The sequence below is a fragment of the Syngnathus acus genome, chromosome 17, assembly GCF_901709675.1.
Source record: "Syngnathus acus chromosome 17, fSynAcu1.2, whole genome shotgun sequence".
NCBI classification, from domain to species: domain Eukaryota; kingdom Metazoa; phylum Chordata; class Actinopteri; order Syngnathiformes; family Syngnathidae; genus Syngnathus; species Syngnathus acus.
Window position 1 is genome coordinate 1134728 of NC_051102.1, and position 27981 is coordinate 1162708.

General features: G+C 43.4%; 1 protein-coding gene across 1 annotated transcript; it reads left to right on the forward strand.

The window, feature by feature from the left end:
* Positions 1-202: 202 nt before the first annotated feature.
* Positions 203-27913, forward strand: LOC119137324 (probable G-protein coupled receptor 158). The gene is made up of 13 exons (XM_037276558.1): positions 203-1453; positions 3331-3436; positions 8559-8661; positions 10730-10941; positions 11390-11458; positions 14660-14769; positions 14962-15200; positions 16251-16389; positions 22739-22844; positions 24951-25097; positions 25217-25460; positions 25586-26142; positions 26209-27913. Exons 1-13 carry the CDS (start codon positions 627-629, stop codon positions 27151-27153), a joined length of 3804 nt encoding a protein of 1267 aa, XP_037132453.1. The 5' UTR covers positions 203-626; the 3' UTR covers positions 27154-27913.
* Positions 27914-27981: the final 68 nt, after the last annotated feature.

The following is a 27981-nucleotide window of genomic DNA, read 5'->3' on the forward strand; positions in this document are numbered from 1 at the left end:
TTGCACCAATAACCATTGATTGGTGCGATGGAGCCTATATTTCATCATCATCATCATCATCATCATCATCATCATCATCATCATCATCAGTGCCAGTTTGAGCAATACAATCAAATTATATTTCTGTCATTTTTCTTCCCACGGGCGCCACTTTCAGAACCGGACAGCTCCAGTCCGTTCACACGCCCCGCCCATCTCCGTCAGACTGGCGGTGAGAAAAGGAGAAAAGACAGCACACTGCCGTGGCTCTGGGCGACACCTCAGGTGGTCTATTGGGATTTTTTTCTTGTGGCGCTGAACTTCAAGAACAATTTGCTCCTTGCCACTTTTCATCCTTCACCTCTAACAATGGGTGGCTGTTTCCAGTTTGTGGAGGAATCACGATTTTCATTGAGTTACGACGTTTGACGTGCAGGCGAGGTTTGAGGGGATCCTGTTTGAGGGGATCCTGTGTGCAATGAAAAGTGGGCAATTACTGTCGGCTGTATCTCCATCGTGCAGGACACGTCCTCTTGTCGGTGCTCCTTAAATCGGCGAGGCTGTTGGTTATGCTTGCAGCACTTTTCCCAGCATTTTCTCTTCGGTGTCCCTGAAGAAGAAGAAGAAGAAGAAGAAGACGAAGGAAGATGGCTCTCCTGGTCGTGCTTCTGCAAACGGGGCTTGTTTTGGGCTCCAATTACGGATATGTGGACTGGTCGGAAAACGACCGAGACGAAAGCCCTTCAATCTTCAGCACCCAAGGCATCAACAGGGAGCCGCCCCACTACCACCCGACTTATTTTCACTCGCCGTCGGGTACCGAGCGCACGGTCGTGGCGCACAAAATCGAGGAGGACCTGCCGAGGGTAGTGACTGCTTTCCTCCACAGCGGCGACTCCTCCGCGCTGAGGCAGGTCAACTGCTCACGAAGGTACGAGCTGAGCAGCCTGCGAGGCGGCCTGCACGTCGCCTCCCACTACTCGCTGCACGGCATCCTGGATACCATGACGCACGCCACCAACTTTTTGAACATGATCTTGCAAGCCAACAGGTCCCGGGAGGACACCTTGCAACAGGACATTTACTGGTATCACGCGCTAGTTCGGAGCATGCTCGAGGGGGATCCCAAAATCCACAGAGCCGTGGTAAGCTTCCACAGAGACGCACCGGCACCGACTCCGCACGTCTTTCTGCAGGCGACCAGGAGCCAGAAGGAAGTGGTGCTGCAGGAACGGCTGCTGACGAGCAGGAGCCCCGAGTACGAGTGGTTGAAGGAGTTTAGGGATGGAAAGAGAGCACACACGCATAGAAGGGGGTCGGACCCCAAGACTGGAGTTTACCTTCTGGAGAAGAATCAGATCAAGTGGTCTGCACCTTACCTGGAGTGCGAACATGGGGCTTTCGTGCCCTACTGGCTACTCACTTTGTCAGCCGGCTTCTATGGACTCAAGAGAGACTCTGCACTCGAATTCAGGTGAGAGAAATATGTTGGGGGATCAGGCAACAGAGAGCACTCATTAGGCGGATAGTATATGCACTTGTAGCCACAAGCGCACACTTACAGATGCTTGCAACCCCCTCGGTCTTTGTTTATCATACCCTCCACAGTCAGTGTTCCATTCTAAAGAGAGACTCTTTAAAACAGTTGTTAATGAAGAGCCTATAGAGAATTTAAAATGCTCTCCTGTCAAGGAACAGCTGGGCTTGTCTTCTTCATGCATACACTTTGAAAGGAGTGATGCAAGCTTTATGCGTCCCCCCCAAGAGTGCCGTTTGTATGAGCGGGTTGCAATTGTGCATGTTTAAACACTCAGAGATGTGAAGCAATCGATAATACTATAAGTAAACAATAATGAATAGATAGGGTTGAGGCATCTCAATCAGACAGGTCGAGTATGATACTAAAGAAAGCCTGCAGGAAAGGTGTTTCGTAATATTTGCTACGCGTTATTGTCATGGCCAATTACTGTCATAAGCTGTGCGAGCTGTTACATCTACTAGTTAGAATGCGGCGGCTGTGCCGCATATTTTGAGTGACACTGACAAAATTACTGTAAATAAATAATCAAATCAATAATTAATTTAAATAAATAAATGTTTCCAATTAATGTTGCAAAAAAGCCACAATTTTTAAATTTTTCAAAAAACAGCCCAACCTAAGAGCAAATTGAAATTAAAAACTCCGTATTTATACACTAACGTCACAGAGAGGTTGATCAAAGAGCTGCATAAGGGTCTGGAGCTGTGAGTTTCCCACCCCTGAGTTATCCACTTAAAATGGTGCTTACTTGCATAACAATAATAATACATACATACGTAAATACACCAATCCCCGAATTGCAAAACTGGAGTCGAGTGTCGGTTAAAGTCACACAGCATAGAGAATGTGCATTTCCTCCTCATGTTCGTGAGAGCTGGAAATGCTTCTCTGCTTCCGTCTCAGTGCTGTGATGACGTTCCTAAAAATAGAATGTCTGGACAGAAAAGCTTAAGCCTTTCTTCATCTGGTGTAATTTCCCCTTGCTTCTAATGCAATGGAAAAATTCACAATACATTAAGACATTGTGACAGCGAGAGATGGAGCAGTAGCTGTCATAAGTCATTGCTTTCTGTCTCAGTCAAACAAAGACTGCCTCACGCATACACTGACTGCTTTCCTCTCCTTGTGCACGATGGAGTGGAGGTGGCGGTAAAATCCTCTCTCCATGCTTGTTTGTTCCACTTCCCTGCAGGCAGATGGAGACAGCGGGTGTCAGGCTCATCCACGGAAACACAAAAGAGAAAAGGAGAAGGGGACATTTCAAAGTGTGACACTGGGGACTTACTTTGAACACAAAATCACATTATGAATAATGCTTAAAACTCCGGTTTAGATTCAGGACAGTTGGCTTTTTGAAGGATCTACAGTGATGCCTATTTTCTATGATTAACTAGAAATGGTTTAGAATTGTTTATTCCAGCATTTTTTGAAATTAATAATTTGGTTGCAATAATTTGGTTCATGTTATCGACAATGTGACCGCAACATGTGTTTTGAGGCAAGTGTTGCCACAGCCGTGTATTCAAAAAGTCACATATCTGTTATGATAGATTTCAGTTTGATGTCTTTGGTCCTTTTATACCTTTTTAAAACTAAGAACATTACATATTGCTTGCTGCACAAACATGGAATATAATCTCATAGAGCCATTGGCAGTTTGTAAACAATGACAAAATCATAATTCTTTTTTTTCACCTCATACTTGATTCTTTAAATTGTTTTGTCCCACTAGTATAGATGTCTGCCTTGATTCATTTACACAAGCCATTTTTTTTCCTCCTAACCTTTTGTCTGCTCTTTCCCCTCTCCAGAGGTGTTGTTCGTTTGGACGTGAACTTGCAGAATGTGGATATTGACCAGTGTTCTGACAGTGGCTGGTTTGCCGGGACACATCGCTGCAATCTTACCAGCATGGAAGTAAGTGCTGCATCATTTTCATCTTTTCCCTCTTTCAAACACTTTTGCATTTTTTTTCTTTTTAATCCAAACGCCGAGGTACCCGTGGATGGACGTCATCCATCGAGTTTTGTCACTTTTTAGAGCGCGATGATCCATGTTCTGTCAGTGTGTGAGGATCTTTTTTTTTTTTGCGCATTAGCTTCCACCTTCATGTCAGTGCCGAGGAGTTTAAACTGACAAACCTCCTTGACCCCAGTGGGGGAGGAGCTTTGGAGCTGCTCATGTGTACATGGCATGTCGCCGCCAATATGATGTATAATAAATGTTGTGTAATGGATTGCATCAAGATTCTTTGAATAATTGACTATGCTCTTTGTCTATGTGCCCGCCTGCCTTCCGCTTTTCTTTGTTTTGGTTTGTTTTATCGCTCTCAAACTCAAGGCCCGGGGGCCAGATTCGGCCCGCCACATCATTTTATGTGGCCTGCAAAATCAAAATCATGAGTGTCAAGTCAATGTTTCTTGCTTAAATGCCCAAACTCTAAATTGAGATATTGCAACATTTTATGTTATAATCCCAATTTCAAAATTAATTGGAACATTTTTGAACTTTTCTGTTGTATGTGAAAATATCCACACCCATTCATTTCTATTTAAGTCATCAATGGCCCCATGAGGTAAAACATAACTCCGATGCGGCCCACAACAAAAAGAGAGTTTGACACCTCTGCTCTAAACTAATGGTGTCAAACTCAAATAGTTTTGTCAGCAAATTGCAACAGCAGCAGCCCACCTCGAAGATTTTGTCTTTGGGTATCTTGTTCTCACTCTTAGGAGCGTGCACTAGACCAGAGGTCCCCAACCACCGGGCCGCGGACCGGTACCGGTCCGTGGGTCATTTGGTACCGGGCCCCACAGAAAAATATATATAAATAAATGTCGCGTCTAAAAAGAAAACTAAAACAAACTACGGTTGTCCGCAAGGGAGAAAAAGCTAAACAAACCCTGTTGTAATTCAACGTAATGGTGAGTTTTATGTTTAAGTGGTTTATATTTGTTTTTATGCCAGTCGTATCATTTTATTTCGTTGTTTTTACCCCCCGGACTTTAAAGGCCGGTCCGTGAAAATATTTCTGACACGTAACCGGTCCGTGGCGCAAAAAAGGTTGGGGACCGCTGCACTAGACCACACATCACGTATTTGAATTTTTGTGTTTGTTGGGATCTTGGTGGCGTGACATTCCACGTTGTAGAGCCGCTTACTCTCTCTCCTCATCTGATGAGTCTTCTAACGCACAGCACATTTCTCGGTGATTCAGTGGCAACTTAGTCATCACTGTTATTCATCTTTTTTGAGTAGGCGCGTGGGAGGTGAGATTCAAGATGTGGCCACACACTGCGTGTGTTGAAAGAGAAAACTTGTATTGACAAAATCAGGAATTCTACTTGACCAGATAATTTGATTACTAGTACGTAATGTAACCATGCCAGGCAGTTTTTTTTTTTTTTTAACGGATATGTATGGCAAGCGTCAACTGTATTTGGAGTCTCATCTTTCAGGGAAGCCCAGAAGAACTTGAAGCAGATCAGATTCTATTTTCCTTATTAATGCATTCATTATCTTTAAACACTTGATGCGGACTGTACTCTGTGTTCTAATATCTTTCAGTTATGTACAGAGGTGGGAATGAAATTCCAGTAATAACAAAAGTGTCTAGATCGAAACGTCTTTTTTTTTTTACAACAAAGAAGGAATCGATAAAAATCTCAGTTATGTTCAGAATGAAAAGTGAATGCAAGGAGAAAGTTGTAGAGACAACAAATGAGATGTAAGCCTCCTTCTTGCAAAGCTGTGATTATTTTTTTTATTTACCAGTCACAGTCAAAATACAAAGACTGTGAAATGGTCACCGTAGGCAAACTACTAAAAATAATTCATCCTCATCAAATGTTCAGTTTAAGACTCCAGTTTACGCTTGCAGGGCTGTATGGATTAGCTCATTATCTGCTAGCTGCCCATCTCTTATTTTCTCACTTTGTGTGCTGCTTGAACTTGCTTTTCCCTCTTATTCCTATTTGATATGGTGAAATTATCTTTATAGTTCAACAGCCTGCCGGCTACACCTGAAGTGGATGATGTCCCAAAAAAAAGTGAGGCATTGAGGAGACATTTTGGGGGGAAATGCAGGTGAAACGTTGAAACAGCTTTTATCTTTCTCCTAAAACACATTATTTGCTGAAATGGCCTGTGGGAAGTCAATTGAATCCAAGCAAGCCCTGAGATTCAGTCTCCCAAGTTCTCACAATCAAGTCCTTGTTAATGTGATGGAGCATCATGTTGCTCTGCAGAACGTGCGAAAGTTCTATTTGTGACGTGTCGCTCGAGCGCATCTCAGCAATGTTAACACCTCGTCGATGTGATGTTGCCTCATCCTTCAAACTTTGTGTCTCAGTCAATTGAGAGTAGTGGGAACTGTTCTGCTTGGCAATGTTAGGGGCGACAGAACAAGCCATCAAGTAAGATCCAATAATTAAACTTGCCCAAAACTTCAAATAGACTTGCTCCAAAAACTACGACAATGATGCGGCCCGCGACAAAAATTTATTTGACACCCCCGAGTTAAACAATCCATACTTTGACATTTTTCTCTCTTGTAAGATCTTTGCATTGGCTCATTAAAAGCTGGAAAACGCTGATATACAGCTCTAATTTTTTTTCCCCACCACCCTGGTCAGGCTCTTTCAAGTCTTCTTGTTTTCTCTTATACATTCCCGCAGAGGCTGTGGACGAAGTGGGATCTGTCATCATGTTCTAAATACGCTCATGCATTTATGGATGAGTTGTCATAAAGGGTAGGCTCTTACACGATTACTCGGGTAATTATACAACAGCTTCGACATGATTCCTTCAAGCCATTGAGACAGGATGCGTATGAAGATATCAAGATGGGTTTTCTAGGGTGTGCAAAAGTGTGTTTGCATATGTATGTGTGTGTGTCGGAGATAAAGCAGAGCTCTGCTAATGAGCGTAAACTGCAATGACAGGCAAAAAGGGTTTGCCACTCAAGGCCACACTACCTCATTTTCCTGCCTCATTTTTCTGTTTCCATGACTATTTATGGAGCAATTTCCCTCACACTCTCCTTTCGTTCCATGTGCTCTTCTTGAATACTCCTACTCCATTTTCTTAAAGCCAAGTATGTCCTTAGAAAAGAGGACTGTGTAATTTAAAAACAGGATTTTTCTGGGAGATTAAAATTTGCTCTATGTAAAATATTTGAATTTCTGAAGGCAAAAAAAGTGAGAGGCTAACATCACTTTTCAGCTTCCTTCCATTGTCCGTACTGCACAGCAGATTCTAACACGCGATTAATTCTGGCAACAGCTCAGCAAGTATTTTTTAGTGATGTGCGTTGCATGCATCTGAAATATTAATCACTTGTACATATCTGCCTCTTTCTGGCACAGATGCAAGAAATTCTGATGACAAATTCTATGCTCCGTCAACATGTGTGCTGGATGTCTGGCAGATTTTAGTCATGAACAGCGAACCCTCGGAATCATTGTACAAGTCATTTTTACTATTTGTCTTTCTAGCAACAAATTTCCCAGGTTTCTTTTTCAAGGCTTTGGGGCTAGTTGTGAATAACAATACAGCCTTGGAGAGTAAAGGATGAAAAGCCCCTCTGCATCCAAAGTGCAATGATTAACTAACGGCTCACTATTAGAGTGCCACCCAATTAAGGGGATCCGTTAAATGGAAGCACCTGAAACCATCGCTTAATAGCTTTTTCATTGCGCCTGAAGAAAAATGAGGCAAGCCTTGGAAATACTTAGTTGCATTTAGATGTTTTTATGTCTGCATTGTTTTTCAAGGCTTTGCCTTGTGATAGAAGACAAACATTTTATACTTGAGAGGCACTTGAAAGGCTTGAAAACATAAATATTGCTTCCGCTACGGCATCTTACGAGTGCGTTTGCTGTACCTCTACTTATGAACTTAATTGGTTCTGCCATTGGGTTTGTAAGTCGAAGCAACGTTTCCCATAGGAATCAATGTAAAAGCAAATAATGCGTGCTGGACTATTTTTCCATGTAAAACATACAGAAAACCAAAATAACAGTTTTATTTTTGCTTTTTTAAACCTTTATAAGAAAAAATAAATGTCACTGTTACGTCACTTTTTTTCAACCACCTCAAGTGTGACATCCATCTTTCTACTTTTCCTATCACACCTGTGCACCCAAAGATTGAATTCATGTCAATCAGTTGTAAAATAGAATCATGAAAAAATTGGGCAAAAACAGTCATTATCCACAATAAAAAGCTTTGAATATTTTTCTTCAATAGGCTCTTGGTATGTATCCTCAATATAAATTGGATAACTTTATTAAACTTCCTTTCATCCATCATCTAGTACACGTATCTGGACACACAAGCAAGTGAGATGCTGAGCTGTTTTTTGTAGCCAACACATCACGTGTCAATTTAGTTGCCCACATCATCCTCCCCCTCAGAGACCTATTGCAGTATTTACGAGCATTCATGCCAAATTTATTGCGGCTTTAATTTCAGCGCACGTTTGCAACTTGCATTCAAACCGATGTGAGCGTTCCGTATGAAACTATAAATATATAAACTCGTCGAGGCATGAACTGAGCTGAAATAATGCGGAAGCTCGAATTGTGCAAACAAGCCTTAATTCTTAATTTAGATATGAATTATTGTCCCGGTTACTTGGCAAAGCTGTGTGATTTCCCTGGACGCCAGGCGTGTTTATAGCCGGGCCTGCTGCTGCAGCTGATGAGCATGCGGATAATATTGAAGACTCAATAACACAACTTTAGCAAGTTCATTTAACAAAGCGCACTGGGCAAGAGCGCAGTTTGTAGTATGAGCAATTTTATGCTTTATAGATGGAAGTATCGATTCTCAAAATCATTTTTGACGGAGCTGGCAGATTCCACTTATTATGCACAACTGTGTTATTTCCCTGGTTGTGTACTCAACAAAGGCCGATGGAAAATATGTGGTTTATTCTTTTTTTTAATTCATAATTTTTTTTAAAAACTATAATGTGTTGCAGCTGAAAAAAAGTAGATAACCGTTTTGCATTCTGATCTGTTTTCTCTTCTCGCAGTGCACGCCAATCGCCGGTCACGGATTTGTGTTGGACAAATACAAGTGCCAATGCAAGAAAGGATTTTACCATCCAAGCCGTGTGGCGCTCAATGGCTTTAAAAGTAGGTTACAAATCCTCCTTTAGCTTTACAATACATGTTGCGGCTCCATGACACATCGAAATATTGATATTTGAACACAAGCCTTTTGAGACTTATGGGAAAACGACCTTTTCAGGCATTTTTTGTCTGATATTTTTGTGCTCACTTTGAAGAGATATCCTGGGGGTTGGAACTTTCAGGATGCAGGCCCAGTTACTCATGTTCTTGCTGCTGCGGAAATTTTAAGCCTTGCACTTGCACAGGTATTGAAGCAAAAGGATCAGACCAAATGGATGAATGTGTCATGACCTCTGCTGATCATGGGCCGGATTCAAATGAGTGCATTCATTTGACTGAGAGCACTGCAGCGTCCTCAGGCAGGAAGCTTGCTTCGGATCAGCCAAATAATCAAGCGACTGCAGGGATTCTCCTCCCTGACTCCAGCAATACAGCGCCCCTGAGGCTATGATATGCTAAGCTGCAGCTTTATTGTAATGCAGCAAGATGTGAGCTCCATTGTGTGAAGAGACTCACAGGTCTCGGAAAGTGTCTGGTATGTTCTTTGTAAACACCTGGAGTTCACACTAACAAGATTGGGCGGGAAACCGTTTGGTATTGTTTCCTAGCAACGGGCCAAAAGGGGCACAATGGTGAGGGAAAGATGCAGCATGTCATGACTTAGTTAGAAACTGTGCAAAATAACAACATTTATACAACAATGGATATCATTTCAATACCGCAGTGGAAATTCACCTAATAATAGGTAGGAAATCCAGAAAAGCGTAAAGTTTGCAATCTTGCATACGATAGGAGTGCTAAGATTCACAATAAGTTGATTAAGCACTATTTTTCAGAGGTGCAGCAGATGGTCAATGAATTGGAAAAATTGGAGGATTTATGTCAGATTTAATAGACTAACTCCTAATCTGGCCTCAACGGACATGTTGCCAAAGGAATCGGTTTTGTATTTCTGGAACAAATTACATTAGAAGTAACTGGAGTAACCTACCGATGTATTGGAAAAGCAATCTTGGAGAAGAGACTTGATCAATCAATTCAGACATGAGTGATTAAAAATGCAGGGTCACGATGCTCTCTTCTCTTTCATCATTTTCTAATTAAAGCTTCATTTTTCTTATTGTAATTGCTGTGACATTTTCATTTATTGGACTGGTGACTGCTACCCATTAATCAAATCAATTCAATCCAATCCACCTGTTCAAGTGTCACTCCAAATACAAACACAAATTGCTCGAGACAATGATATAGAGCAGGGACGCGTTCGCTTCTCTTCTCGGGGGGGGGTGCTAATGGGACGTCAAACGCTGCGTGTTCGCTTCTCTTCCGGGGGGGGGGGGGTGCTAATGGGACGTCAAACGCTGCGCGTTCGCTTCTCTTCCGGGGGGGGGGGTGCTAAGGGGACGTCAAACGCTGCGCGTTCGCTTCTATTCCGGGGGGGGGGGGGGGTGCTAATGGGACGTCAAACGCTTTGTGTGGCGGGCTCCATCTAGTGTGGAAACTGAGAAGTGCAACAGAGTTGAGCTCAAGCTTCTTGTGCGGGCCATATTCAATTATGTTTTCAGAATTTGCTGCGGGCCAATAAAAACTGGCCCGCGGGCCAACCGTAGTTTGGAGACCCCTGATATAGAGCATCGGTGTCAAACGCAAGGCCCGGGGGCCAGATACTGCCCGCCACATCATTTTACGTGTCCCGCCAAGACAAATTGCATAGGTGAAAATATTAAAATTACAAATTGTCTTCACTTTTAAAAAAAAAGAGAAGTTGCTAGCAATTTTTATCACATTCATCTTTTTCAAATATTTGAACAGTTTTTACCAGTCTGTGATTTCCAAACTAGTTATTCAGTTTGTTGTGTAGCTTATACTGTATACAATATAAAGCGTTGACAGATATAATGGCCCTCAGAAGGAAACTATAACTACGATGCGGCTCGCGACAAAAATCAGTTTGACGTGAGTAAATCAAAGGAATGAGGGAGAAAAAAAAAAGGCAACTTTTAAGGATTTTTGTTGTGTACATAAAGTCATCAATCTTTCAATGTCTGACCAAGCCCTCTTCTGTTCTCAGGTAAAGTGCAGGGCTCTCACAGAGAAGACATTTCTGACGCTGCGAGTAAGTGCCTACCTTGCCGGGTGGGCTGTCCCTACTGCAGAGACAACACACCCTGCCTCGCCCAGGAGGACAGCGGGCTACGACTGGCTGTGGCCTCCTTCCAAGCTCTGTGCATGGTGCTGGACTTGACTAGCATGGTGGCGGTCTACCACTTCAGAAGAAATAAGGTAAGGTCCATTTAACTGGACCTGCCTACAGTACATGACCAATGTGAACATAAACATACCATGTCCTTTTGTGTTTCATTCAGCACATATTAATCATAAGCAGATGACATGAATGACCCCCACAAGATAAAATTGTGATGTTTTAATTCTTACACCGACACTCATGGAAGACTGCAAAAAAAAAGCAACCTGAACCTTTCCGGGTTTTCCTTTCCATCCTGCCCACCCAGCAACCTATTGTAGCTTAGTTAAGCATTATCATTTTTTTTTATACATTTGTTTATTTGACATATACATGAATGAACTTTCATCTTTGTATACTTGCATACACACCTCCCCATCTACGCACCAACCAAATAGGGTGATTATATTGATGTTAAGCACTTTGCACTTTGAAAATACTGTGCTATAATCATTGCTCCTGACTCCCGTCTTTCCTCCTGTACAGAGTATCCGCACTTCTGGATTCATTCTATTGGAAGCAATATTATTTGGGGCTTTACTGCTGTACTTCCCTGTAAGTAGATGTCATTTCCACTACTCATCTGTCAGGCTAGTTCTTGTTATTTGCCCAAAGCTATACTGTTTTGCGTGGGTTTGTATGTGCGGAAGGGCTCACACAGTTTTCACACTGTGATGGAAAAGAAGGATCTAAATCAGGGGTGGGCAAACTTTTTGACTTGCGGGCCGAATTGGGTTCTAAATTTTGACCGGGGGGCCGAACCAGGAGCAGATGGATGTAGTGTTTGTGTGAAGTAATATAAATGACATGTAAAGGTCATTGCATAAAAGGTTTTTACTTTTAGTAGATACTAAAGCATGGATAAGGCGGCTCGGTGGCGCACTGGGTAGCACGTCCGCCTCACAGTTAGGAGGTGCGGGTTCAATTCCACCTCCGGCCCTCCCTGTGCGGAGTTTGCATGTTCTCCCCGGGCCCGCGTGGGTTTTCTCTGGGCACTCCGGTTTCCTCCCACATCCCAAAAACATGCTTGGTAGGCCGATTGAAGACTCCAGATTGTCCCTAGGTGTGAGTGCGAGTGCAAATGGTTGTTTGTCTCTGTGTGCCCTGCGATTGGCAGGCAACCGGTTCAGGGTGTCCCCCGCCTACTGCCCGATGGCGGCTGGGATAGGCTCCAGCACGCCCGCGACCCCCGTGGGGACTGAGCGGTTCGGAAAATGGATGGATGGATAAAGCATGGATATTAAAAAAAGCTTTTTGAAAACAAATGCATTTATTAACAGCATTAAAAAAATATTTCACCAAAAAACTATCAGTGATTCTTATTAAATACGACACTGTTATGATGAATAACATTTTCCATCACTTCAGTGCCTGCAGGTCAGATTTATGAAATATGTTTATCTAATGAGGCGAAATCACATCCAACGGCAAACATTCTGACCAAATACATCATCTTGAAGAATCAGCGAAAGAATACATCTAAATAAAGTAATAAAGAAATCAATAGTATTGTCGGTTTCCCTTTTTTGCTAGTGCATCATAGTCTGGAGTAAAATTTGTTGTGGTAATTCTTAGGATAGAGCCGAGGTGTCGGTCCGTTAACCTAGATCTGTGACGGGCTTTGTTGACGTTCATGTGGCTGAACGTCTTCTCACACACGTAGGTCGAGCCAAATTGTCCACTCTTTTTTAACATTCGGCACTCAGTGACCACCTTTCTTTTCTTCGGGCCACTCATTTTAATGGAAGGATTCCAGGGGAAGGTTTGTGGGTGGCATTAGCGTAAAGCTGTATCTGAAAACTCAGCGTGCGAATTACGAGAATATTGACGTCACAGCCTACACTCGAAATTCGGCACTGATAGATGAAATTACTACATACTACTGAGTACGCACACGCACCGAGGTTTCTGACACGGCTCCCGGGTGTAAATGCGCGGGCGGGCGCTTCCCCATCTACTGGGGAAACATAGTAATTGCAGGGAAAATGACCCAAAAAAAAATTAATAATACAATTTATTCAGGTTTGGCGGGCCGGATTAAACGGCCCTGTGGGCCGGATGTGGCCCGCGGGCCGTAGTTTGCCCATATCTGATCTAAATGCACAATTTGTAAAGTAGCAAAAAAAAAAACAGTCTTCATCGAGTGGGCAACAAATAAAGTTGTAACAAAAGCAGAATGGAAGAAAAAAACAAAAACAAAAATGGGAAAAGGGACACTAGAAGCAACTCAAGATCACAAATAAAACGACTAGCAAAATCTAACTAAGGAAGCACAAGAAAGAAAGAAAATCATGGACTTGGGAATATGAAAGAGAGGAAATAAAGCTTCTGAAAATAAGAGCAAACGATCACTCCAAAACAAAAGCAACAATTACATCATGAAAGAAAAATTGAGAATTTTGATAAATGACTGCATTTGTCACACTGACAATCTGAAATAATTGCCACTTTTTTAAATGGCCAGATAGAGTTGAAAAGTTGACGGCAACATTTTTAAAGGAATCAAAACCAAGAATCAAATGTGGACTATGTTAATTATTCTAAGTGAAAATTTGTGACGCCCCCTACCCAAAAAAAAGACTAAAAAGTAAACATAGCCACCACCACCACCGATGTGTGTATTTATACTTTTTACGTCAAATTTTAATTACAAGTTAAAAAATTCCCGTCTGTCTGAAGGTAAATAAATACTAATCAGAAGAATCATTTGAGCACCAAAGGCATGTGCATCTTTTGATGTGGCTGGAGTATTATCTTGCACCTGTTATTTCTTGATGCTGCAGCAGTTCACCCTCACGTGATGAATGTGAGTTTGCATCCATCCATTCTGTTTCCCCAGGTGGATAAAAGATACCAAAAATAGCTTTCCCCAAATATGCTTCCACTCTCCTATGTGCACAACTCGAAAAGCCGTGTTCCTTTTTTTCTGCACTTGCTATCATCCCGCTACCTTTTAAATACGACTCTACCTTTCCCCGGGTTCTCTTCAACCCACCTTGATGTCTTGCCTCTTCGCCCGTACAGTTACACAGAAAATACAGTTTGTGTCACAAGCGTCCTCAGCCACAAGCGTCCTCAGCAGCTGCTCCATTCTGGTGCTCAATGCATTTTTAAACAGTCCATCAAGTTCTAGCACTGCTTGTTTTAAAAAATACAGTACATCCGCTGATTAATTGATGGAGGAGGCATAGTTGGTTGAGTGCAAACCAAAGAGGGCCACCGTTCCCTGTGGGTGATATAAAAAATCTCCAGTGACTTAGTGCATGGAGGAAAGGGCGTGACACTGTTTGTCTGCTTGACTCTGCATGTTTGTGTTTAGAGTAGACAGAAAGACGGATGGCCGATGAGTGTGTTTACGAGGCTGAAAAGATTTGAGAATTTGTAAGGAGTACAACGTAGAGTGCCTTAATTCTGCCTGCTGTGAGATGGTGTCGTGGCTCTGTCATGTGGCTGCAATGGCTGCTATGAAGACAGACAGATCGAGAAAAGGAAATGCAAATGAAAACAACAGGGTTATAATTAAAAACAAACACAGACATTTTGTCATCTGAATTGACAAGCTAAAAAGCAGCAAAAAGCAGTTTTTTATTTGTTGTCGTGCTTCTTTTGTTTTATTTTATTTATTTGGTGTTTTGGGGGAAACTCTTTTTTTATACAATCATTAATATAAATTTGTTTGGTGGTCAACAAACAAAATCCCATCCATGTCATTTCATTTGAATTCTATTCTTTGAAGGTGTGGACTATGTGTTGCAGGTTATGATACTGTACTTTCACCCGAGTGTGTTCCGTTGTATCCTCCTGAGATGGGTTCGCCTGCTGGGGTTCGCCATCATGTATGGCACCATCATCCTTAAGCTGTACAGGTAAACTATCAAATATAAAAATATTGTAGTGAAAATATTGTTGGAGTGCAAAACAGCAAATTTGAACTTTCACTTTATATCATACAAAGTCTCTACTCAGACTCACACTTGTTTCTGTGTGAGTGCTTCATGAGGTCAGCTTGGTCAGAATGTTCTCCATCTCCTCGTTTGAGCTGTATTTTTTTTTTTCAGAGTGCTAAAGGTGTTCTTGTCACGGACGGCACAAAGGACACCCTACATGACAAGTTGGCGAGTTCTGAGGATGCTGGCAATAATCCTATTGGTGGTGTTGTGGTTCCTGGTGGCCTGGACTTCTGCTGTGTGCCAGAACCCGGAGCTGAGTCGGGCCTTAATCACGGCCGGCTTTTCATCGGAGGGGTTGCAGTTTAGTATGTGTCTGCTTGACCGCTGGGACTACATGATGGCTGTCGGTAAGTGAGTTCAACAATGTCGTGTGTTTTGAGTGTAAAATGTGTGCAATGCATCCCGCATCCGAAAAAAAAAAAAAAAAATGACCCCCCAATTATCTGTCATTCTCGGTATTGGTAAATATTTGAGTACTCTGTCTGAAAAAAAACGGTGTTAAGTGTTCCTAGAATTCTCAATTGTTTGGCATCTAGATAATTCTGCTATAATGTCAGATAATACGGTTTTATTTAAGTGCAAAAAAAGTGTTCTTGTATCCTGGAGGAAAGAGCAGAATCGTATACTGAAGATGAAAATGAAGTAGCTGTCAGAATCTCACACAGCAGGGACTTTGAATAGAATGAGTGACGTTAAATACGACAATATCTGTATGCATGTATTGTAAGCAGAACAGGAAATGAGGGAGCAGCTAGTTGCTATGGCAACCATTGAGCACACACTAATGTGTTGATCTTATGCTTCCAACAGGAAGTCCCCTGCTAAGCTGCTTCTGGAAACTGTCATAGTCATAAAATTACCTTTGTGACTTGGCCTTTGTTGTAATATTGCCAACGAGGGAACACTCATCTGTCTATAAAGACTTTTTTTTTTCCCAGACTCTTAACAATAGACACGAGAATATCAGCAGTAAACAAGCGTCTGTTTGATTTGTTGCGCTACAAGAGGAGCTCCCTATGCACCCTGAGACGAAGTAGCGTATCGTTTGATGATTATTAGACAGATTCTTTTCAGGATTAATAATAGACTCAAATTGATGGACTCTATAGATTTGACAGTAGAGTTCATAGTGCCATTTGGAAAGCATAAATCAATAAATTATAATAAATAAATAATATGAAGAAAATAATAAATCAAGAAATTAAATAAATTAGAATGCAGCAAGTTTTATATGTGTTGCTAAAATAGACCCAAGTAAAATGGAGTTTGCATGTTCCTGTGATTGAATGCTGACTATAGTTCAAATAGGTATGTAAGGGGTTACTCTAAAATAACTGAAATTATTTGGGCAGTGTTTCCACGTCATTGGAATTCCATTTCTTCGTTTTGCTTCCTAGCCGAGTTGCTCTTTCTGCTGTGGGGTGTTTACCTGTGCTACGCCGTGCGAACGATTCACTCAGCCTTCCACGAACCGCGCTACATGGCGGTGGCCATCTACAATGAGCTCTTCTTATCGGCCGTCTTCCACATCATCAGGTGGGCGGACAAAGCTATCATGAAATAAACAGCAAAATCTCAATTTACCTGTGTTTTCACATTTAAGAACATGCAGAGGTCTGAGTCAGATTTCAGGAATGAAAGAGAAAGGTCTCAGAAACAAATCAGTCGTGTTTACAGAATTACAGCGGGAGGTCTTCAAGATTCAAGAGTTTTTTATTCGCCATGTTTGAGCGTGCCAAACAAGGAATTTGACTTCGGTAAATCACACCCTCTGTTCAACATTTAGGTGACTAACAACACTCAGGACATGTGAAAAATGGCAAATATTCTCAAACATCCCCTGATCTTAAACTCCCAAAAGGGCAAGGAAAAACTCAAAACTCCAGCTAGGGGAAATGAGAAACCTTGAGAAGAGACCACAGATGGGAAGGTCCCTCTTCCAGGATGACCAGGCTGCAATGGATGCAGAGAGGACACATAGTACAAACAGTGTAGACAAATTCAAAAAAGGTGTGGAGAGCAGGATGTTATTGCACAGTGATGACTCTGAGACTCTAAGAGTGGTGTGAGTTCATCAGAGCAACAGTCTGGGGGAAGAAGCTGTCTCTATGTCTGCTGGTTTTGGTGTACCGAGCTCTATAACGCCGTCCGGAGGGGAGTAGTTCAAACAGACTGCAACCTGGGTGAGAAGGGTCTGTAGAGATGTTCCTTGCACGTTTCCTGGTCCTGGACAGGTACAAGTCTTGGATAGATGGGAGGTTGATTCCAATGATCTTCTCTGCAGTCCTGATTGTCCGTTGCAGTCTGTGCTTGTCTTGTTTGGAGGCCGATCCAAACCAGACAGTGATGGAGGTGCAGAGGACAGCCTGGATGATGGCAGTGTAGAAGGTCTTCAGAAGCTCTCGCGGCAGGTTGAACTTCTTGAGCTGTCTCAGGAAGTACAGCCTCTGCTGGGCCTTCTTCCGGACAGAGTCTATGTGGCCGGTCCATTTCAGGTCCCGAGAGATTGTGGTTCCCAGGAACTTGAAGGTGTCTGTGGAGAGAATAGTATTACTGCGGATAGTGAGGGGTAAAAGTGGTGAAGGGTCACGCCTGAAGTCCACTGTCATCTCCACGGTCTTGAGCGGGTTCAGCTCCAGGTGGTTTTGGCTGCACCAGTGGACCAGCCGCTCCACCTCCTGTCTGTACGCAGTCTCATCACCGTCCTGGATCAGTCCGATGAGAGTGGTGTCGTCTGCATACTTCAGGAGCTTCACAGGAGAGTCACCTGAGGAGAAATCATTGGTGTAGAGAGAGAAGAGCAGTGGGGAGAGGACGCACCCCTGAGGGGCTCCAGTATTGGTGGTCCGGGTGTCAGATGTGATGCCCCCCAGCCTCACACGCTGTCTCCTGTTGGTCAGGAAGCTGGTGATCCACTGACAGGTGGAGGCAGGCACCGCAAGCTGGATGAGCTTCTGTTGGAGGATGTCAGGAGCGATGGTGTTGAACGCCGAGCTGAAGTCCACGAACAGGATCCTGGCGTACGTTCCTGGGGTGTCCAGGTGGTGCAGGATGTAGTGCAGTCCCATGTTGACCGCAATCACCGCATCATCCACTGACCTGTTTGCCCGGTAGGCAAACTGGAGGGGGTCAAGCAGGGGGCCCGTGACATCCTTCAGGTGGTTCAGCACTAACCTCTCGAAAGATTTCATGACCACAGATGTCAGTGCGACAGGTCTATAGTCATTCAAACCTGTGATGGCGGGCTTCTTGGCCACTGGAACGATGGTGGAGCTCTTGAAGCACGAGGGCACCTCACACAGCTCCAGAGAACCGTTGAAGATCCGTGCAAAGGTGGGCGCCAGCTGCTCAGCGCAGACTTTCAAGCAGGAAGGTGACAAGCCGTCTGGGCCCGGTGCCTTCCTGGTCTTTTGTCTCCGGAACATCTGGCGCACTTCCTCCTCGCGGATCTGGAGTGCGGGCGCGGCCTCTGCAAGAGAGAGAGTGGGTGACAACGATGATAGAGGTGTGGACAGAGCAGTTGTGGGGAGAGGTGAGTATGTAGATTGTGCTGCAGGAAGTCCCGTTGTGTGGGAGGACCGATCAAACCTGCAGTAGAACCTGTTTAGCTGGTTAGCAAGCCTTGGGCTCTCCACAGGTTCGTTTCTTGTAGCCCGTGATGCTCTGCAGACCTTTCCACACTGTTGAGGGATTAGGATTGGCAGAGAGGTGTCTCTTCAGGTTCTCCCCGTAACGCCTCCTGGCTTTCCTGACCTCTCGGTTCAGTGTGTTTCTGGTCTGCTTGAACAGGTCGCGGTCGCCGCTCCTGTAGGCCTCCTCCTTGACTTTGCGCAGCCTCCTGAGGTTCGGTGTAAACCAAGGTTTGTCGTTGTTGTACGTGCAGAAGGTCTTAGTCTGCACACACAGATCCTCACAAAAACTGATGTATGATGTGACAGTGTCAGTGAGTTCATGCAAGTCTGAAGTTGCAGCTTCGAAAACTCCCCAATCGGTGCAGTCAAAGCAGGCTTGGAGGTCCTGCCTTGACTCCACTGTCCACTTCCTCACAGTCCTCACCACAGGCTTAGAAGTTTTTAGTTTCTGCCTGTAGGCCGGGATCAGATGAACTAGACAGTGGTCCGAGAGTCCTAAAGCTGCACAAGCCGCAGAGTGGTATGCATCCTTGATCACGGTGTAGCAGTGGTCCAGAGTCTGTGCCCCTCTGGTGGGACACGTTACGTGCTGTCTGTATCTGGGGAGTTCGTGTGCGAGGTTCGCCCTGTTAAGATCACCCAGAACAATGATTAGTGAATTTGGTAGAAGTTTCTCCATGTCTGTTACCTGGTCAGCCAGCATCTGCGTGGCTTCACTCGCACGTGCGTGTGGTGGAATGTAAACAGCCGCCATGACGATCGAGGAGAACTCCCGTGGTGAATAGAACGGCCGGCAGTTTATGAAAAGTGTTTCTAGGAGAGGGCTGCAAAACTCTTTCAACACCGTGACATCAGTACACCAACGTTCATTAATGTAGAAACAGAGAGGTCATCTTAAAAGTTGTCATGTCTCAGAAAAAAGTTTGCCGTATTTATCCCATTGCACTATTCAACTTGAGGCAAAACCATCTATTCAATTGTATTGGAAAAAATAATTAATAACCTTTCCACTAAAAACGGGTTGCCCGCATAAATAAATAAATAAATAAATAAATAAATGTTTTCAAAATGATGAAAATCTATACAAATAGGCACATAGGTGAACCGTGAGAGTATTGTTAAAACTCGGGCAATGCAAAAAAAACATACAAGTATTATTTTACAGCCAACCAATGAGAATAAACATTTTGTTGTTAAATGTATACTGTAAAATACTGCGTTTTTTTTTTTTTTAAAGTTGAGAACCCCTCATGAAGTAATGGTAATTAGAACGTGTAAACTTCTAGTATTTGCAAGATGTACACTTTACATTGTAGGGTGGTCTCATTTCTTCAGTGTTGTCCCAATAAAAATATATAATCCAAGAAATATCAGGGCTGCACTGACATATATATATATCCATCAAGTTTCACAGACAATTGGATGACATTAATATTGTTGATTTATCAAGCAAAATGACCTGTATGAAAACTCTTGTGTTAGCTCAGGGGTGGGCAAACTTTTCGACTCGCGGGCCGAACTGGGTTCTAAATTTGGACCGGAGGGCCGAACCAGGAGCAGATGGACGTAGTGTTTGTGTGAAGTAATATAAGCGACCTGTAAAGGTCATTGCATAAAAGATTTTGGCCTTTAGTATGTAGTAAAGCATGGATATTCAAAACAAGTTTTTTTGAAAACAAATGCATTTATTAACAGCATTAAAAAAAAAATCACTAAAAAACTGCTATCAGTGATTCTCATAAAATACGACACTATTATTATGAATAACAGTCTCCATCACTTCAGTGCCTGCAGGTCAGATTAATGAAAAATGTTTATCTTATGAGATCACATCAAACAGCAAACATTCTGACCAAATATATCATCTTGAAGAATCGGTGAAAGCATACATCCAAATAAAGTAATCAAAACGGCAACACGGTGAGGGGTATCTGAACATCAGAGCAGAGTTTTAACTCACAAACACCTGGTAACAGAGGTGAGGAAACGGGAAACACTTCCTTAAAGTAAGCGTTAAGAACTTTACAGGTTAAGATTAGTCGCAAACAGGTGGTGCATCAATGTCCTTGAGCATCCTGCATTGTTTGAAAATGAGAATGGTCGCTAGTTTCAATCCCTGCTATGTGTACAAATCATATTCAAAATGCATTTTTTTACAACAAACTTGAGAGCCTCCCCTTCATTTTCAGTGGGAACAGTGTTGTTGGTCTCCCTTTTTTGCTAGTGCATCATAGTCTGGAGTAAAATTTGTTGTGGCAATTCTTAGGAGAGATCCGTTTACCTCGATCTGTGACGGGTTGATGTGGCTGAACGTCACGTCGCGTACGTCGAGCCAAATTGGCCACTCTTAACATTCGGCACTCACTTCTTTTCTTCGGGCCACTCATTTTAATGGAAGGATTCCAGGGGAAGGTTTGTGGGTGGCTTTAGCGTAAAACTGTATCTGAAAGCTCAGCGAGCGAATTACAAGAATGCTGTCGTCACAGCCCACGCTCTAAATTCGGGACTGATACAAATAGAGCGCGAGTGCGCCATGTCCGTACTACTGAGTACGTACGTACACGCACTTGTGAGTGTGCACCGAGCTTTCTGACACGGCTTCCGGTAGTAAATGCGCAGGCGAGCGGTTCCCCATCTACTGGGGAAACGCAGTCATTGCAGGCAAAATGACCAAAAAAAAAGTTTAATAATACAATTAATTCAGGGTTGGCGGGCCGGATTAAACGGTCCCGTGGGCCGGATGTGGCCCGCGGGCCGTAGTTTGCCCACCCCTGTGTTAGCTAGTTGACACGTAAGAGTGCAAAAAAAAGCATAGAAGGAGCTGGAGAGCTCATTAAGTTTACTGACAAAAAACATGCACAACTTTGCTGCAAAAGTAGAAGTGCAAGCACACTGTCCAAACAAGACAACGGACAAGGATACCCTGACAGCCGCTGCCAGGAACCTTGGGACAAAATGTAGCAGAACTAATCAGATAACAAGATGCATGTGGGAGAGAGAATGCAGCATTGGACGAAAGCACAAAGGAAGGGGCGAGACCTGCGCTTGTGGCATTTTCCACTTGTTCACTCTCTAGTTCATGTGCTTTCCAAACATGAATAACAAAGGACAATGAATGCATCAACTGTTTTATATGCAGCATCCCAAATAGTTGAAGCATATTAACAGATCCAAACTTCACATGAAGGGGAAAAAATACTCTGGTCTACAATAAGCAATATACTGGCCATACATTTTGATTCTGATTTAACATACTTGTTTGGTTTGTCACCTATTTAGTAGGGGTGTAAATCGCGGGTTTTGTCACGATACGATATCATATCGATACAAAGAAGCACGATACGATATTTGCCGATATCTTAAAGCCTGCTGTGATTCATTCACTATACATCACGATATAGTGCTCTACGATCGATATAGAACAATATCCTGATTTATAACAATTCATACGCAAAATCAACAAGGTACTGCAAACTCTTTATTTAGGAAATTACAAGAGTAGTGTAGTATACAAAGTGCTTATTTTAACACTGAACTTGATCAAATTCCTATATTTTTTCTCATATAAGTAAGTAAAGAAAAATGAATATTCTTTCTTTTTTTGTAATACCATTAACTTTAAAGTGCATTACTGAACTATTTAATTACAAAACAAAAATAAGTTCTTTATAATGAATGTAGTAAACATTACACCTTGACCATATGTTCTAATCCAAATGCAAAAAAAAAAAAACATTCTTTTGCAATACCAGAGAACTATACACTAACTTCTTGGACACTAGCCATAGCACCAGCCCAGGAGCCGCGTAGTTGTCGGCTCCCCTTTCACGTGCCTGCTCTGCTCACAACACAACACGCCGCGCACTGCTCCCGGAAAGAGGAAGCAAGCAACAATGAACTGGATTTCAAAATAAAGTCGCGTCTAATGTCCGAGGTCAAAAACGGGCGATATAGATCGATGTTTACGTTTAGCATCGATGCCAACAAATCGTAGAGCATTATATCGATTAATCGATGTGTATCGATGAATCGTTACACCCCTACTATTTAGTACAATGTAAACATCACCAGCCAGATATTATTTACAATAGTCTAAATGCCTTAACAAAATGAACAATATGGAAGGGTTAAATCCTTCAAATGTGTTTATAGTTGTGGAAACACTAGTGATGTCTGACAGAGCAGAATTCAAAGACTGCAAAGACTCTGCTGATCTGGCTTTTAACTTTGACAGAAAATTTGTGTCGCTGCAGGTTCTCTGTGGTGCCCAGCCTTCACCCTGACTGGATGCTGATGTTGATCTTCGCTCACACTCATCTAACTGTCACCGTGACTGTGGGAGTGCTTCTTGTTCCAAAGGTATCACTCCATTATCTGTAATTAATGAACTGTGCCCACCTCTGGTTCAGCAGATTGTAAGTCTTGGAGGCTCTTTGGAATAGTTTTGGCTCATCCTTTATTGCACTTTAATCATTTCAGGTTCCAAAGGTGAAGCGAAGTGTAATGACTCTCATAATCAACACAAGGGGGCTTCCATAATTGCTGATGCTGAATTGCAGCTTCTAATCACAGCAGTAGCTCGTGTGATGGAAGTAATCTGAAGCATACATTGACAAAAGCATAAAGAAGCACACTTGCATCCTGCGCTGGAAACCCATTCAAATGGCGTTAGACATTATTGTAATTTCGCTAAGCACCCCCATGGTAGTATTTATATGCAATCTCTTACGTCTGATGGAAAACATTTAATCGCCCCGCTGTGTGATAAAAGCAGTACACCATCAACGTTCCCACTTCTTTCATTCGGTCTCAATTAGGCTCCTCAGACATTGCAGTCAGTCGAGTAGGCTGGGATAATGAAGCGCAACGGGAAGCTCACGCTGCATCTGTTTCTCAGGCTGGCCTAAATATCGCTTTCACTGCTCAAGAAGAACTTTCATTACACCATCATCTATGTCACGTGTCAAACTCAAGGCCTGGGGGCCTGTTCCGGTCCACCACATCATTTTATGTGGCCCGCAAAGACAGCTTGTGTATCAACTCACTATTTCTTGTTAAAATATCAAAATTGTAAATTGTCTTTCAGTGAGATATTGCAAAAAAAAATTTAAACCCCACTTCAAGATCATTAATGGCCCCACGAGGGAAACCATAACTACAATGTAGCCCGCAACAAAAAATGAATTTGACACCCTTGACTACCTTCATGTGACTGAATTCTATGTACAGTGGAACATCAGTATAATTGACTAAATGGAGGGACAGGTAGGCGGCTCGGCGGGGCACTGGGTAGCACGTCCGCCTCACAGTTAGGAGGGTGCGGGTTCGATTCCACCTCCGGCCCTCCCTGTGTGGAGTTTGCATGTTCTCCCCGGGCCCGCGTGGGTTTTCTCCGGGCACTCCGGTTTCCTCCCACATCCCAAAGACATGCTTGGTAGGCCGATTGAAGATTCCAAATTGTCCCTAGGTGTGAGTGCGAGTGCAGATGGTTGTTTGTCTCTGTGTGCCCTGCGATTGGCTGGCAACCGGTTCAGGGTGTCCCCCGCCTACTGCCCGATGACGGCTGGGATAGGCTCCAGCACACCCGCGACCCCCGTGGGGACTAAGCGGTTCAGAAAATGGATGGATGGATGGAGGGACAGGTTATCCGACTGCCCAATCCTTTTTTTCACGGTATAAAAAATATCCAGTACAGTACAAAATTACTGTAAAAAAAACAAAACAAAAAAAACGTTTGAAAATAATATTTATTCAAACTTGCATGCTGGGGTGGCAACAAACATTTTTTTGAGAAGGCTATTATGACATCATCTTATATGATATACAGCATAGGCTACACAACAAACTTATAAATAACAAGCTTGTGTGAAGTTAATTTGCAATATTAGTATTGACACAAAGCTGATGCAGTTTTTCTTCGCGGGCCACATAAAATGATTTGGTGGGCCATATCTGGCCCCCGAGCCTTATGTTTGACACCAATCTGTGCATGCAATACATTATTATGTGTGAAATACCAGTAGAAATTCTCTTTCGACCAGACTAATGGACCTTATTGAAGGCTGTGCATTTTTACTGGTTTCACATTAGCGTACCACAAACTCTGTTAAGCATTTCCGGTGAAAAGGTTAGATGGCATAATGTTTCCGCGGTCAATAAGTAACAAGATTAGAAAAATGTATTCAGTCATTTTGTTTTTCTAATAATAATAATAAAATATTTGCAGTGCTCTTGTTCTGGCCAATGTTATTAGCAGAAATGGCTCATTTGTCTAAATAGAACAAATTTAATTTCAGACCAGAAAGCTTTTCAATTTCCGACGCTCCATCTAGCATATTTACTGCAGGAAATTATTGTTCGGCGCCGTCACACCTCAGATTCCCTTTGCAGATATTTTTGACATCGTCATTACAAGGACAAATAGTTTTCTTTTTGGTTACAATGTCACGGTACTCTTTGTCTTAGTTTTTGTCCAAGGAGACTCAAGCTCGGGATGATATTGCCACTGAGGCGTACGAGGAGGAGCTGGACATCGGAAGGTCTGCTTCTTACATTAACAACAGCATTACCTCAGCGTGGAGCGAGCACAGCTTGGACCCTGAGGACATACGGGTGAGGAAACACACATTCATGATCTTTCACATGCTCTTTCTGCTGCTTCAAAAATGCTAAAGAAAGTCACAGGACAAGACAAACAATAGAAATAAAAAAACATGGATGACCTTTCTCAGGAGGAGTTGAAAAAACTCTATGCCCAGCTTGAAGTCTACAAACGCAAAAAGATGCTGGCCAACAACCCGCATCTCCAAAAGAAACGCAATTCCAAAAAGGGCCTCGGTCGTACGCTGATGAAAAGAATCACGGAGATTCCGGAGACCATGCACATACACCGCCAGTGTAGCCGAGAAGATGGCAGTGAACACGGTAGCAACCGCAGCACTTTGAGGAGGAACCACGTGGAGACCAGTCAGCATGGTGAGATCTTGGTGCTGGGACTTTACTGTAGCTATGTTTCTTAAATTGGAAATGAGTACGTATGATTGTGTTAATAATTTTAAAAAGTCACACATAATAATAATCTCATAATAATCTCCCTTTAGGAAAACCTCAAGAAGATTCCCTCAAGAGCAAAGTCATAAGCCTGCAGAAGTCGCTGAGCTATGATCACGTTTGTGAGCAAGATGATGAAACAGGAAGTCAAAGCGGCTCTGTGGCAGGGGACAAAATGACTCCGGTGGGGAATGGCGGAGAGTGTTCTCTCCTCGGTTCCCTCATCGGTCGCAAACATTACAAAAAGCAGCAGGAACCGGTCGCCCCGCCATCAAAGCTGGAAGCAGCAGAGTCCACCGAGTCGGTTCCACTCTTCTGGAAGTCGGCGAGCGTTCACAACCTAACGCACGAAAAGAAACCCGTGCACCTGCGCACCTCCATCATGCAGAAGTCTCTCAGTGTGATTGCCAGCGCCAAGGAGAAGATGCCCGGGCTCAGCAACAAAACACCAAGTGTGGAAGATGCCAGCAAAAAAGGGCTGAAGGGGCAGGAGGGGAGGATGTTGTCAGAAGTGGATGAGACTCCTGAACATTTTCCCAAAATGATCGTCAGCCAGTCCGTGGAGTATTCCAAGACACCTCTGAAGATGGGCATCATGAAGCAGCAGGTATCTTAGGATTGCTGCAAAATAGTTGAGGCCTTCACGCTAATTTCTTTTCTCCCTTGATTCTAGGTGAGTGGTAGCCAACCGTCCATTTGCTCTGAAACCGGCAGGAACTTGTACGATGTGTCCGAAGTTTGTCAGTGGGAGATGGAAGAACCTCAAACGCCTTCTGAAGCCAAGACACAGAAACACGTGTCCATCGCCCCAGAGGAAACCGGCGGAGGCCGAAGAGGAAGTAGCAGCTCCGGCGTCGGCAAATGTAGTCGCTCTCAGCAGAGACTGAAATCTGGGCAGTCTCCTTCAAACAGACGACGCTCCAAGGATAAAGGAGGGGAAAGGGAGGAGAGCAGGGAAACACGGAAATCTCGCGGACCCAAGTCGCCTCTGCCGCTCAAGCCAGATGTGAGCCCCTGGGATTTTGAGGAGCAGCCTATGCTTGGTAAGCTTTCAGAGTCCATTTCCCCAGAAAGAATCCGACGCAAAAAGAGCGTCACGCCGACTGACGGTAAACCCAAGGCGCTCCGCTCGGACCACTCCAAGTCCACCGGAAGCCTATTGCAGCCTCCCTCCTTGATGCTAGAGATCTGCCCGTGGGATTACAACAGCCCGCCTTCGCCTAAGCAGGAGAAGATCTGCACCAGCCCTTCCGCACATAAGAAGAAACGGAAAGGCTCCTGCTCATCCGGCCACAAAGGCGAGAAGGAGAAAGGGAGGGAGAAGAACAGAGAAAGACGGAGCTCGTCCGGCAAGCAGCCGTCGGAGAGAAGGCGCGTTAGCCAGTCATCTGAGTGCGGCGGGCCGCTCTCTGAGCGACGGAGGAGCTCCAGCAAAGACCCAGAGGGGGCGGAGTTGAGGAGGGCAGAGAGCGAGGAGGCCTCAAACAGCACTTTTGCTCAGACTGAAACTTCCACGGACAAGAAAAAAGAAAAGTATCACAAACCTGCAGTTGGTAGCGGGCCAAAAATGGTTGACGTATGTCCCTGGGACTTTCAGGACCCTGGAGAGAGGGCATGATGACTGCTGTCTTTTTCCCGTTTGAGATGTGTTTAACTAAAATCCTTTTCGACACAAACAAAAATGGACTAAGTTCACTGGTTTTAATGCAAGAAGCACTTCTGGAGCCTGTTGCTGTCGCCAGATCCAAAGTAATATCAAAATAACTCGATCTGGATCTTATCTTTTGCAAATATTTTGCTTGCACACTGCCACATTTATTCCATCATGATATGCTGACATGAGTCTTTTTTCATCTTTTTTGACACATGCAAACAATGAATGCTTCACCTAATCATTTTGTCAGATATTGATATATGCGTTCCATGAAGAGCTGATGATTCTAGTGGGATCTTATTACAGTAGGAATACTAATGCACACACACAAAAAATATCGAATAGAAGCTGTGTGAAACAGGACCCAATACTTTATTCACAGCATGACGATGACGCCGATGGCGCATGTTTAGAAAAAGTTGAGAATAACATTGTTGTCCAGTTTTCTGTCGGCACCTTAGAAAAGCCAGCGCATGTGGTAACTATTGACTGTATATTGGTTTACTTGTTGCAACAGTGGAATTATTGTTGGTCTAGTATCTATCTGTCTTCTAATGCACCACAGAAAATGCACCACATTTGTGCATTAATTAATTCTACACAAATACTGTAGATCAGTTACAGACACATCCATGAGGCTCGATTTTCTCTTTCTGTGTATTTCCTTGAAATAGTTGCAATCTTTTTCTACTCTCTGCATCCCTTAAAAAAAGCTTTCATTTGACGTAAAGCAGGGGTCTCAAACTCCAGTCCTCGGGGGCCGCATTCCTACATGTTTTCCAAATTTTCCTC